This window comes from Melopsittacus undulatus, chromosome 1 (assembly GCF_012275295.1).
Source record: "Melopsittacus undulatus isolate bMelUnd1 chromosome 1, bMelUnd1.mat.Z, whole genome shotgun sequence".
Taxonomy (NCBI): Eukaryota; Metazoa; Chordata; class Aves; order Psittaciformes; family Psittaculidae; genus Melopsittacus; species Melopsittacus undulatus.
In genome coordinates, this window is record NC_047527.1 from 50352404 (window position 1) to 50366059 (window position 13656).

Here is a 13656-nt window from a genome sequence, read left to right on the forward strand (position 1 = left end):
AGGCAGCCTTGCACTTTGATAAAGATTGAAAGTCACTTGCAAATACTACAGGGTTAGGCAGGTCAAGACTACAAGACATGCGCCTAAAGGAGTATGTGGTATGTGACAGCAGCATTCATTTAGTATTCTTATAAACCATCACTGCTCAATTTTGCAAGGTTTATTTAATCCTCAATTAGTAATTTCCTCACTTTGACTATTTCAGGGTATCAGTGAGTGCAACCTCACTAAATACTGAACTATGGGTTTTTTCTTCATGAATGCATAGCTCCTTGGGAGTTAAAAGGCAGTATTTTGCAAGAATTTCCAGCCTTTGTCTAGCATATTCAAGTGAGTGGGTGTAAAATGAGGTCTGCAAGGCCCTGTCTTAGTATGTGCTGAAATAGAGCTGGCATCAGAAACAAGTAACTTGAGCCTTGACTTAGCACTGTATCTTACAGATACTGTGGTTTTTACTTTTATCACTTTCCTCCTCTTTTATTGTGAGCTAACCACCTCTAATGCAATAGGATTTGTAGTGGCAGCATCTTACCATCTCACAAGAAGCATGCTCCTTTTGAAATTGCCCCACCAACCAAACTTGCATGGGTATCAGCTAAAGAAAACTGTTAAAAGCTTACCTTTTATATGCCAAATACCTGACTGAATACGCTCCCTCTTGTTTTCTGAGTATGTTTTAAAATACCATTTTAGACCTTCAGCCAAGCATTGAGCACATTTCATTTTATTATTTATACATACACACTGTCAGACAGATACAAATGCTAATTTAACACGGAAGGAGAGGGTGAAGAGTTATGTTCTTAGGTTAGCAGAATTACTTAAATGTGTTTGAAATACTGGAGGCATCACCCTTTTCTAACTAAGAACACCTCATGAACGCTTACTTTTGCATTTCACTTATTCTGGAATTGTGGTGTCTGACAATGTTTCTGCTTAAAACTAGTGCAAAAAGGGTGAGAGAAACACACAAAGATTTGGCTAAAATTACTGCAACTTACCAGCTGGGATAAAAAACAAGTGATAGACATACAGCACAAGTGGCAGTGTAGTGAATTCTTTATCACAGAGAACAGGTAGCAAGGCAAATTCCCAGGAGAAGGCAATGGCCCGAGACATACTTTTAAATTTTTTTTTTTACTCTCTTTTTTTTTAATAATTTATATTCTTAAATATGTTACATATAATGGACTTCAGATTTGGGAATGCAAAACGCAAGGAGTAACTTCTTTGCTGGGTCTAGTCCCTCCATAGTCCATCAAACACACTTCAGCACCTATTCATACAGTGGCTGAGCTTCAGATTTAGATCATTATACTGAGGTGTTTTGGTTTTTTTCCTGTTTTACAACACTTGGGAGACTGACTCTATTTTATTTAAGTTGCATTACATGTCTCTGCCTTGCCTTTGGCCCTGTCATATCATTGTCATACAATGCTCAAGAGAACTTAAACATTCTCTCCTTTTCCTCACCTGTGTACACCAGAAGTTACCAGTAACTCACCACTTTTATTCATGAGGTCCACGAATGAAAGCAGGGAATACCCCACAGATGGTTAGAAGCCTTGCTCTGAGGCCTCCATGAAAGCCAAGTGAGGACATGCATTCAGAATCCTTCTTTACCTCATGACTTCTCAAACCTTTTTTTTCCCTTTGGATCACAGTGCTGAAGCTATTTTTGGAGAAATTCCAGAACAGTTCTGTGACACTCGCAGCATCACAAAAAGAACGACTGTCACTCTGACTGATAGAGTGCTGCGCTTGGGATAGCTTGACAAAGACAACAGATGCCAACTGTAATCAGGGAGGAAGGGATGGAAAGGCAGAGTGATGAGCCAAAATACTAGGTAAAGCAACTGGCAGTCAAAATAATTTTGTTAAATGATTGTTGAACTAGAACTGTCTCCAACAAATATATTTGATTTTGATTGTGCTGTCAATACTTAACCTCTGCAATTAGCATTTGCAACAATATGATCAGGAAAAAATCTCTTAACTGACAAAAACTTCCACCCAAATTTGACATGTTTTTAATTTGTAATTCAATGTGAAAATCACAAATACGCTTTTTCATTTAGTGTCTCTTTTTAGACTATTTTGTTTGTTTCCTATGCACATCTGTAGTCTTACTTCTACAATGACCAAAAAAAAAAAGTATGGAATAGCTTTTGCACAAGAAAAATTACATAAGCGGGACTCTGTTACAGCTGGCAGAACATTCAAGTGCTCTCTAGAAGGAAAAGTAATACCAGAAAGGTGGACACACAATTCAGCCTTAGCATTTCTACCAGTACAAAGTTGAGAGCATCAGAAACAGGTAGGTTCAGAATCGGTAAAGTGAAGTTCTTCATGTAACAACAACCTTGCAAAGGAATTCAAAGCCACCTGTGAAGGGTATTGTGGATGCTAAATTTACATCAATTTAAGGATGCCATATTAGGCAAACTCATGAAAAAAGTTCATCAAAGGTTACTAAATACCACATTTGGGTCAGGATGGCTTACTCCTCCATGAGCTAACACCTGCAGATTGGGAAAGGATTCCGAGAAGATATCACAGGCTACCATAGTTCTTATTCTGCCCTAAATACCTACATATGGTCATTCCTGCTGCTCTCCCCTTAATAATAGGATAAAAGTACACAGTGTGCTCTCTCCTCCAAAAAGAAGAGGAAGTGTATAGAAAGAGACTTTAAAAACACCTGATGACTCCAAGTTTCAGGGAAAAAAAAAAAAAAAAAACAACAAAAAAACACACACCAACAAAACACAATAAAACCCTCCAGACACCTGATAGGAGAGACCTCACAGCATTATTGAAGGCATCCAAGAAGCCAGCAGACACATCCCAGGGGTGCTCCATTGAGAAATGCAAGAAGCAGGAAGAGGACACAGCTGCTGGGCTTCTCCTTCCCCACTCTCATGCCTAATTTTGACTTGCTGAAAAATCAGCCTGAGACATGGACATCCTCATTTAATCCCCATTCCATGGTTCTCACCTTCTCAGGAGGCAGCAAGATCTGAATGCTGCACAAAATTCCAGCCTGAGGAATCCTGACATGCCTGCTCTACTCCTCACTGTTGTGGAGGGCCAAAGAGGGGTGCTGGGGATGACCCTGGTATTTTTTCTGGCCCTGCAGTGAGCAAGCAGTACACCATGACCTCAAACAGACCAGTTCCCTGGCCACCACTCTTGCAGGGCAGTTGACTTTGTGGGGCAGACAGTGCAGAGACAGCCCATGGGAACAGGAGCTCACCAAAGGATGGCCAAGACTCCCCAATTGCCACATCCAGAACACACGTCTCTTTACAGCTGGGGCACTAGGCAGACTTTCACTGTGAGCCAGTGCAGCTGTTCCTGTGATATTAATTAGATGCATAAAGAAACATCAAATGACACAGACTGACTGTGCTTCATTAAGCAACCAAGTTAATCACAAACGTTTGCATAGTCATCATAACTCAGCAGAGGTGAGGAAATGCAGAGAATTAAATTAAATGAGGGAAAAGGTTTACTGTAAATTGCTTGCTGTCTGGAACAGCTGTAGAACTTCAGCATGAAACATGATTTTGAAGGCTCTTACACAATCCAAAGAAAACAAGCCTAGGAAAACATTCCAACAGCACAAAAGTATTTGAGTATTTTTGATGGAAAGAATGGTAAAATATTATACATTTCGCTTAAAAGGGTTTTTTCTTAAACAAGACTGACATAAATGAGAAAGAAGGTGGGAGCTACAAAGGAAAAAGTAGAAATAAGAAAATAGAGTTAAGAGCTCAGCATTAAAAAGAGAAAAATGGTTTTCAGAATGGATAAATTCCTATTCTGTACGGTTTATTCAGGAAATTATGCGGTACTGAGAAATAAACATTTTTTTGCCACATTCTTGCACGTGGCAGCTCGCAAAGCAAACGCTGTGCGAAACTGAAGTCCATCACTAGGCGGCACTATTTGGTGGTACAACACCACCAGCTACCCAAAGCATCCTCCCAGCACCACAGCCAGAGTGAGAACCCCGGCACCCAATCCAAACCCTCCCGCGGTGCCCGACCTGCGCAGGCCAGCTGTGAGGTACCTCTTCTACACCGCAATTTTATGTCTGGAGCGAAGCATTTCTATTCTGCACCGTGTGATGGCAAAAGGCTGAATGAATTACTTAGCAGAACTACAACGCTGGGCTATACAGAACATGCTCTCCCTAGGATGTACCTGGACTGTTTTCTTGTGAAGCGCCTAAAGGCCATCTTCACGAGAAGGCCTGCTGTCCCATCAGATAGCGATCTGCAAGCATAGCTCTCCCTGCAGTCAAGGAGCACCACCTGAGCACAGAGGAGCCTGCACACTCAAGAAAGGAGCATGTGGCTTCATTGTACTCTCAAAACCAGCCTGTAAGGCAGCAGGAAATAGGATTACAGTGCGCTTTTCAGCATCAGTCAGGGATGCCCAGTCACGGCTGTTCAAGGCTCCAGGCAGCTCACAGGTACCATCCTCGAGCATTATCCTGTGAAGTTTACACAGCAGAAACAAAGTTCTGTTTACCTGAGAGACCATCACAACAAATCTTAAGTAAGAGATGAAGCACAAGCTAGTACAGTCACCAAGAAGACCTTTATTTTTTTTCCTTTTTCAAGATTGAGGTCAGTGAGTAAAAACAATCTTATTTATATAATATTTTAAGAGGCAAAATAAATTCTCTTTTAAATTTCTTTGGTGGTATTATAAATGTTACAATCAATTAAAATGGAATAATTTATAAAAGCATTACACAGATTTAAATAGTGGAGAAAATGGTCTGCATTTAGCAACTGCTTCTCAATTCATTATGATGTGACAAACTGAAGACAGAAGCTTTAAGAGATAAATACAGAATTTGCAGTAAGAACTGATCTCATACTGGGTAAGTATATTACTGTACCTATTCTCACATCTTTGGAAGTTAAACACTAGGAACAACATTCACAGTGGCAGGTTTCATATAACACCTTTTTAATAGCATAAGAAACAATAAAATAAAAAGTAGCATGTTTGCAGTGTGGTTCAATGTATAGTAACTGATGAAAGGATTTTAAATTAAGATATCAAATAACCATTTTAATAATTAAATTTCAACACAATTCAGTTGTTCAACATTATCACAAAGCATTTTAATAACTCTATTACTACCTTGGTGTTTCTACTGCTTTTCTGCCCACTCATGCTTTGCATATGATTATCTGGAAACTACATGCCATTTCTGTTAAGCGCAGAGCACTTTTCTCCAAACTTTTTCCATAAGGATGCTCTCAATTCAGCAAAGTTTGATTTTTTTTTTCTTTTTCCCATTGCATTTTCAGACCCATTTTAGAAGAGCAATATTCATCAGGGAAACATGGAATGTTTTGAGTTGGAAAAGACCTTAAAGATCATCTAATTTCAACACCCCTGTCATGGGCAAGGACACCTTCCACTAGTCCAGGCTGCTAAAAGCCCTGTCCAGATTATTCCTATAGCTAATTAGGCCAAACTCTCAGACCTCATGAAAACTCTTCTGGTTTGAGGGAGGGCAGGGAAAGAAAGTTGGGCCTTTTAGCAATTCAAGTGTTTTCCTTCAAATTTGGGCCTGCAACTTCTAAAATTGTACAGTGTCTAAATGTAGTCCATTTACATTTGTAAATATAATTGGTAATTTCAGCAAAAGCCTGTTCACCTATTTTTTTCCTTTCGACCTTAAATAAATTAACGCTAACTTCAGCATTGTTTGCCAAGATACCAACTGTATATGAACAAAACTGGGAACAAGCAGAAAATCAGTTAAAAGAATGATGAACTGCAGTTTTCTTCAGAATACAATTATTGTGTACTAAACAACTGCTCCTCGAAGCCCAAGTGTTTTATATGTATTTCAATATACAAAATGGGAATAAGCATTCTGTTCAGAGGAATTTCAAAAATGCAGAAGCAGTCACAGGCTAAAACCAAGCAGTTTCTGACTTCATTTCAGACTCCATTCTCTAGTGAGCACTAAAAAGATTTCGAGATCCTACACCAATAAATGAAAGGGGAAAAAAAGAAAACAAACCCACCCAGTATTATTCTCTGCTTTAATTAAAAAAAAATACAAGTAAGAATAAATCCTGCAAGGGGCCTGTTACGCTGTGAGAGGTGCGCACATTTACAAGACTTAAAAGATGCAAACTAGACGTTTTTCTGATCCTTTAAAAGAAACACGAGGAATACCGTAAAGATAACACCTTACATTTGTCAGTTCAATAGGTTACCACCTCATGAGGCTTCATTTACCCCACTGCTAGCACATCACCAACCTGTTAACCCCGCGGTGGCCGGCAGAGGCTTCAGGAACACGGACCGAAGCTCCGTCTTCAACGTGACCCATGAAAAACAAGCACACGGAAAGAACTCGCTGACCCACAGCAGCCCTCTGGAGCTATGCTACCACCTCTCAAAACGCGAGCACAGAACACAACATGCCGCCACCCCTGCCCGGCTAAGGTGCGAGTTTATCCTTTCCCATCAGCGCCCAGGGCCTCGCATCGGCAGCTGCCACTTCCCGCGGGCTGTGCCAACGCTGCCCGACGGGGGGAGCCGTTGCGGAGTCACCCTGAGCCAGCAGTCCCGGGAGGGTGAGGGGGCATATGGTCATTAGGGAAAAGGCCTCAGTGCCGTTTCGCTGCCCTCCGCCGCTTCCCCCGCGTCCACTCAGTTTCTTTCCGCCGCTGGTCCCCACCCGCCGCTCCGGAGCACGATGGTTTCTCCGGGAAGCACCGGGTCCGCTGTCGCCGCTTCCTCCCTTCCTCGTCACCCTCCTACTGAGCCACCGCGGCGACCGTTGGGGTGAGGCCGGAGGGTCCGGGTGCTGCCGGTGGGGCGGTGAGGGGGCGGGGACGAGCTGTGGAGAGTGACCGTTGGGAGACGCGTTCGAGCCGGTGACTGTTAGCGGCAGCCGTTGTGGCAGCTGCTGCTGAGGGGAAGCGATGGCGTCGTTTCTTCTTAGGAAGGGCGAGAGCTTTTAGGCTCCATACGCCCTTAGAGCACAGGGCGGGATGCTGCTTTAGAACAGAGATCAGCCTTCTGGGGGCCGAAATAAAGAGTATTTATTTTTTAATTAAATCTCCTGAGTGCTGTGCTCGCAGGAGAGCTGAGCTTGTCGGCCGAGCTTGATTCTCCCCACACCTCCAAGCTTAGGGCAAGAGGTGGCTGCCAGGTTGCTTTCCAGTCACAGCATTGTGTGGTTAAAGCTGAAAGGGGCTGCTTGTAGGTTTTCCCCCATCAATCCCTCCCACCCAAACTAAAACACAAATGCCGTCTGCCCCGGTTCATGTTATAAAATCTTAAGAGCCTGCTCTTCACCTCTGTGTGATGGAAACATGAGCAGGCTCAGCAACAGGTAAATTAAATGACAGTGTTAGCAATATAATGGACCGAAGTGTGGTCATTGCTCTGTGTTGTTCAGACCTGAGCACAGCCTGAGTGTTACAGGTGAAGATGGCTTTTTCTGAGCAGTGTTTTTCTAGGGAGATGAGCAGAAGAAGCGTGAGTTGGTTGCTTTCCCTTTTTGCTTAAAGGAGTAGGCAGCAGATGTGAGCTTTCAGGTACGACAGACCTGTAGTATATTTTGGGTAAAATTAAACGCATAAAAGTAAATGGAGGTGAGACAGAACTTACTGGCATGAACAGAAAAATAGCTTGCATGCTTTTCTCCTGGCTTTAGGGTGTTTTTAAATAATGGAAGACAAGGCAAGGAAGAAACCCATCATCACACAAAATAGCAACTACTTATCACTGTCAGGTGCCAAGTATAGGCACTTCAGAGTTTGTTCACATCAACGGAGTTGTTTCTCCTTTCTCTGCTACTTAATATTGCACACATTTATTGTCCACTCATCTGTATATGCATACAGTGCTCTTTCACAGGCTTAACAGCTTTCAAAACCTCACTTTCTTCTTGTAGTTTCCTTCTTCCAGCTGCATGTAACAAGAAGGGATCTCAGACAAAAGCCATCCCTTTGAAGGCTGAAATTCAAGATTAACTTATGTCTTATTTTAATGACTTTTTTATTTAGGAGTCTGTCTTTCATTTGTTTGTATTTTCTACTTCTCTTTTTTCCTTCTTCATTAGGGAAATATATTGACAAGAGGAAATGGAAGTGTGTAAGAAGTGTTTTCTATGAACTTTCATGTTCAACTATAGTACAGTTTTTAAAAAAAGTCTGGTTTTACTGTATTTACAATATTTATTTTTCTCCTTAGTATCCAATAACCAACATGTCCAGCAAAAAGGCAAAGACAAAGACCACCAAGAAGCGCCCTCAGCGCGCCACTTCCAATGTATTTGCGATGTTTGATCAGTCTCAGATTCAGGAGTTCAAGGAGGCCTTCAACATGATTGACCAGAACAGGGATGGCTTCATTGACAAAGAGGACTTGCATGATATGCTTGCCTCCCTTGGTAATGTCACTTTTCTGTTTGTGGTTGACAGGCAAATTTGTGCAGTTAGAATTAGAATAATGGAGTCTGGGATAAGCTCTTCAAGTTACTTTTAGTTTGAAAGCTAAACCGACTATGAATCCTTTTATTTGTAGGAAAGAATCCAACAGATGAATACCTAGATGCCATGATGAATGAGGCTCCAGGCCCTATAAATTTCACGATGTTCCTCACAATGTTTGGTGAGAAGTTAAATGGCACCGACCCGGAAGATGTAATCAGGAATGCTTTTGCTTGCTTTGATGAAGAAGCAACAGGTACATAGGTGAAACTCAGACACTTTGCTGGGGGGAAAGAGGGAGATGGTACTTTTGTGTTGTTTATTTGGGTTTCTAAATAGTATGCTGATTTTTGCATCATTATAAATGAGGTATGACACAGTAATTCTAGATGGCACATTCTACCAAATAGTAAGAATTTGACTTTTACTGAGTGAGAGTAAAAACTGTCTGGCTGTTCTGTGTGAGTTCTGAGGGCTACTAGGAATGTTGTTCTGTGAGTATTTGAAGAAAAGTGTTTTAACTGGACAGCATGTATGTTCCTGTGAGTGCAAAATAAGATATGTTTGCTCTAAGGATATGAGGAATTCAAATTGGAAATATGTGATTTTCTACAGCATTAAAAGGTAACAGATGTGAAATCTGTATTATAACTGAGTGTGTCCGCTCCCTGCAGTAGGTCTGAGATGCATCCAAATTCTTCAGTGTTTCTAATATTTCAAGACAAGGTGTCCAAGCTACATAAACTATTTTGAAACCTCATTTTCCCTTGTGTATGTTACAGGTCTCATGGCAAATGCCATGTGTCATGCCCCCACCTGCAGCTCAGTTTGTTACCAGGTTGCAGGAAGGGCTGTACTTTAGTGATCTGAAGATAAAAACCAGGTGGGATCTAGAAGACAGAAAGTACAAGTTGGACTGACTTGCATAGCAAGATGGGGAGAAAGGAAAAGGCAGAGCTGTTTTACTGTATCACACTTAAAATGTTGCACCTGTAATCTAGAGGGTAGAGGTTATTTATTATTCATGTAGGCTAAGATTCTGAAGAAGTGTGTGGCAAGTGGGGGTGAATCCTTAGGGCAGTTCTGTGGAATCACAGGATATCAGTGCTTTGACATGCTGTGAACATGTCTTACTAGTGCATGCCAAAATTATGTAGCATCTGTACTAGAGATGTCACCGCACCTATAACATTTCTCGAAACTGTCCATAGTATTTCAGTCTAACCTATGGATATGTGCTCTGAACCTTTCAAAGGATATTACTGCATTTCAAACAACTATTTTCAGTCTGTGTATTTTTAGCATGTTTTGCCTTTTCAAAGAGCATCCCCTTCCTGCTGAGGTGTAGGTAAACAGGCCTTCTGTTGGTAAGGCCTTTTCAAATGTTAATTGACTTCCTCCCTGTCAAGGAAGATCTCTTTACCATCTCCTAGAGAAGGAAGTTTTGTTAATAAGTTAATTATTTTCTCTCCACAAGTAGTCTGACTCACTGTGCTACAGGTTTTTTGTGTGCACCAAAATAAGAGCCTGCAAATTATGATATAAAGAAAATTATTGTGCTAACAGTTCTTTTGAACAGTAACTTTCTATGTCTATGTAAATAATAAGTTACTAGTTCAGGCCCCCATGCACTGATAAGATTGATCTTATTATCTTTCAACTCTGTGTGGTAAATGTTTTAGCCTAGTCCTAGGATGATTTGAGTACAATGGTTCCACCGTTTCTTTTGTGTCTTACGCCATCCTGAAAAGTTAACCAGAAAACAAGTTAGATAGTTATGCTGTTTTATTTATTTTTCGATTCATAGCAGTCAAAATACAATCTTCAAAACAATGTGATGTATTTGTAGAACCCATGTCACGTTTGCCTTGTATTCATTTTATTCTCAGAGTTGCCTTCTGATAAGTTTGTTCCTTTTAAACATAAACAAAAGGGTTTCCAGTGATGTCAGACCTCAGTTTTGTTTTTCCACTTTGTACTCTCCATGAGTGTATGTGTGTTACTGGCCTGATTTTCTAGCTCTACCTCAGTGTAATTCTTTTGAAGGAGTATAATACAAATCAGATCCTCTTGATGAGGATAAGGCAGTAGTACTTGCTGGTTTTTACTCACATTTCTTGTATTGCAAATATAGTTGAGTGTATTGCTTTAGCATTAACTATCATGTGTAGTACTATGAAATTATTCTATAGTATTATATAATAACTATAAATGATAACTATAAAAGTTATATCTGTCTGCATTTATGTCTGATCTTTGATCCTGCACTGTCCTCTGTTTTGTGCTGCCTGAATCTTAATTTTTGCTTCATTAATTTATTACTCCCCATCTACACTGAAGCTGTGTGTGAGGGAGAGTGGGTTTGCTGTTTGCTTTACAATTTGGTGCTGCTAAAACTTTTAGTGTATTCCTAGTCTAGGAACCTAGTTCAGTGCTCAAAACACCAAGCTGCTCAAACAGGAGCAATCTGTCTCCTGGAGGCTAAACTTGGAGCACCAAAGGCTTTGCATTCTTTGAATACTAATCCTTTTGTCATCTCTCAGCACTTGGTCTCTGTAGGACTGCAGAAATAGAAAACTTAATCTGTCTTGCTGCTTTACCCCCTTCTTCACTCACATCTGCTAAGAGACAACTCCAGAGTTTGACCTGATTAAGATGAGTGTGGCTAATTGAACAATTTTTGAAGTAGAACATGGCTGTTAGCCTTCTTCATTTGGAGTCAGCAGTCAAGGGTTTGCCTACACTGGGATATGATGCTGGCGTAATTAGCATATGTTGAAACACATTTTTCCCTTTGCTGCAGCATACACCAACCCCATGATAATTTGCCATGTTCACTGACTGCCTTTCAGTTCGATTCCCTCTTTGGTTTTGTCTCTTGAATGAATTCTGTTTGCGTAACTTATTCAACTCTTTTCAAAACAGAGCTGCTTTTTTGTTTTGGTGGTTTTTGGTTTTTTTTGGTGTCATTCTCATTGAATCTACATCAGTTGATGTGGGTGTCTACATATGATTTCCAGCTGTTCTGCACAGTTTATACATTTTTTTTTTTGGAACGTACTTCTACCTCCTCTATTCTGTTATTGATATTTCTCCAACTGAAGTTCAGTAACCAATTTCTTTATCAAATGAAGCAACTATTGTGCATTTAAAAGCATGGTTGGTCTTATTTCAGCATTAATTGGTTTCTGCATTCTTCTGTCTACTATTTGCTACTCGCATTCCTTTTTTTAATCTCAAAACTTTCCTGGAATTGTTTGGCAACTGGTGGTTCTACCTATCTATTGAAATTGGATTGACAGGACATAATTAGCAACTGCTTTCTTCCAGAATCATCTGCTAATATTTTAGCATAAATAACTTGATATATTGTACCTTTTTCTTTACTAGCTTCTCTGCCTCTACATCTCAACAAGTAAACATTCTTCCTCCCTTCTGAGTTAACTTGCTCAATCCTGTCTGAAAATCTTTTCTGTTATAAACTGTCCCTGGACACTTGCCAGCAGCTCTGTATCCATATAAACCGCCTTCAGTAACAGTATTGTGTAGAGTGAAGACCCAGCCAATGGTTATTTAGTCCCCAGAGGAAACTTATTTATAGAGGATACACAAATATATCTAAGTAAGAAAAACGTAATTGAATTAAGAGAACAGCTTGTGTAAAGAAGACTAGCAGTGGCAGGAACTTGTTTTTCCACTTCCAGCTGTTAAAGATCAGTGGGTGGAAATAGGTGTTTACAGGATCACAGCATATCAGGCCCTCTTTTCAAAAATCTGTATGAACTGCTTTAAATGTCCCTCTCCTCCCCTTTGCATTCAAGGAGTTTCTTTAGAATCCAGTAAGAAAATATTTTGATCTTGGTGCAAATACGTATTACCCACTGTATTAGTTAATTGCATGTCTGCCAGTATGTCTCTGCTACTGCTTTTGAAGGCTTGGCTAAGAAACAGCTTCCCCTTTGTGTTTCTTTCTAGGGTTCATCCAAGAAGACTACCTGCGAGAGCTACTCACCACGATGGGAGACAGGTTCACAGATGAGGAGGTAGATGAGCTGTACAGGGAGGCTCCCATCGACAAAAAGGGGAACTTCAACTACATTGAGTTCACACGCATCCTGAAACATGGAGCAAAAGACAAGGATGACTGAGCAGATCCTCAGATAACTCCAGATAGCTTTTCCCCTCCCCCTGTCCCTTCCCCCTGTTAGTTTTATTTCTCAGGATCTGTTTTTCTCTTTTTTCCTGTTGGGACCTTTTGCATACATTTTTAGCATTCCAGCTTTTTACCTCTGTGGACTCTGGGCCTGCTCAGGCATACCTGTACCTTTGTAGTAAGACTGTACATGGACAGGGAGGGAGGACAGCTTACAGTGATAGAGGTTTAGGGACAAAGATCAGTGAGTGTACAGGCCCAGGTAAAAATGTCAGTGCTACTCACCCTAGGTAGATTCATTTCACAGTTTTAATGGTAGCTTTTCAAATAAAACTGCTATATTAAGCACATCATTAAAATTTTCACGCTAGAAGTGGACTGTTTAATCATCTGTAAATATTTTTGCAACTGTATGCAGTCATGTTGTTACCTATTTTTGCCTTAAAAATGAAGCATAAGTCACTTAAGTATACTGATGTTTGTACTTCAGCAACTTCACTTACTACTGTGAGCACATACAATGAAGAAAGCCTGTCCTTCAAATTTTACTACACTGTAAATTAATAATTTCTGTCCAGGACTTGCACATTAAACATTTGAAATCCTATGGATGTAATCTAGGTGGTATTTTACCCCCTTGGCGCCTCTCTTTCTTGATGCTGAGCACAATATAAATACTGCCACTAAAAACTTCTGTAGTAAATCTTGATGTTGTCTTTAAAAAGATACCATATATGAGTAGAATGCTTGAGTGATGCCTCTTACCAGATCTGCAGGACTAACAATATATTTCATTACATTTTGTTGCAGCCTCTTACTTTTTTTTTTTTCTTTCTTTTCCCTTCCTGTCTTTTTTCAAAGCACAATGAGGATGGGTCTGGATGAAGAAGGAGGTGTGCTCTCTCTGTCTGAAAATTACATAACTGCTTTCCAAATGAAACAATGTACAATATATTTTTAAGAGCTTCTGCTGAGAGTGGTGCTTTGTGTGTATGAGAAGGAGGCATTCCTTTTTGT

At 40.4% G+C, this 13656-nt stretch overlaps 1 protein-coding gene across 1 annotated transcript; it reads left to right on the forward strand.

Annotated features, from left to right (window-relative positions):
- Window positions 1–6699: 6699 nt before the first annotated feature.
- Window positions 6700–13246, forward strand: LOC101874823 (myosin regulatory light chain 2, smooth muscle minor isoform). The gene is made up of 4 exons (XM_031052949.2): window positions 6700–6831; window positions 8248–8446; window positions 8581–8742; window positions 12462–13246. Exons 2-4 carry the CDS (start codon window positions 8263–8265, stop codon window positions 12632–12634), a joined length of 519 nt encoding a protein of 172 aa, XP_030908809.1. The 5' UTR covers window positions 6700–6831; window positions 8248–8262; the 3' UTR covers window positions 12635–13246.
- The last annotated feature ends 410 nt before the right edge of the window (window positions 13247–13656 follow it).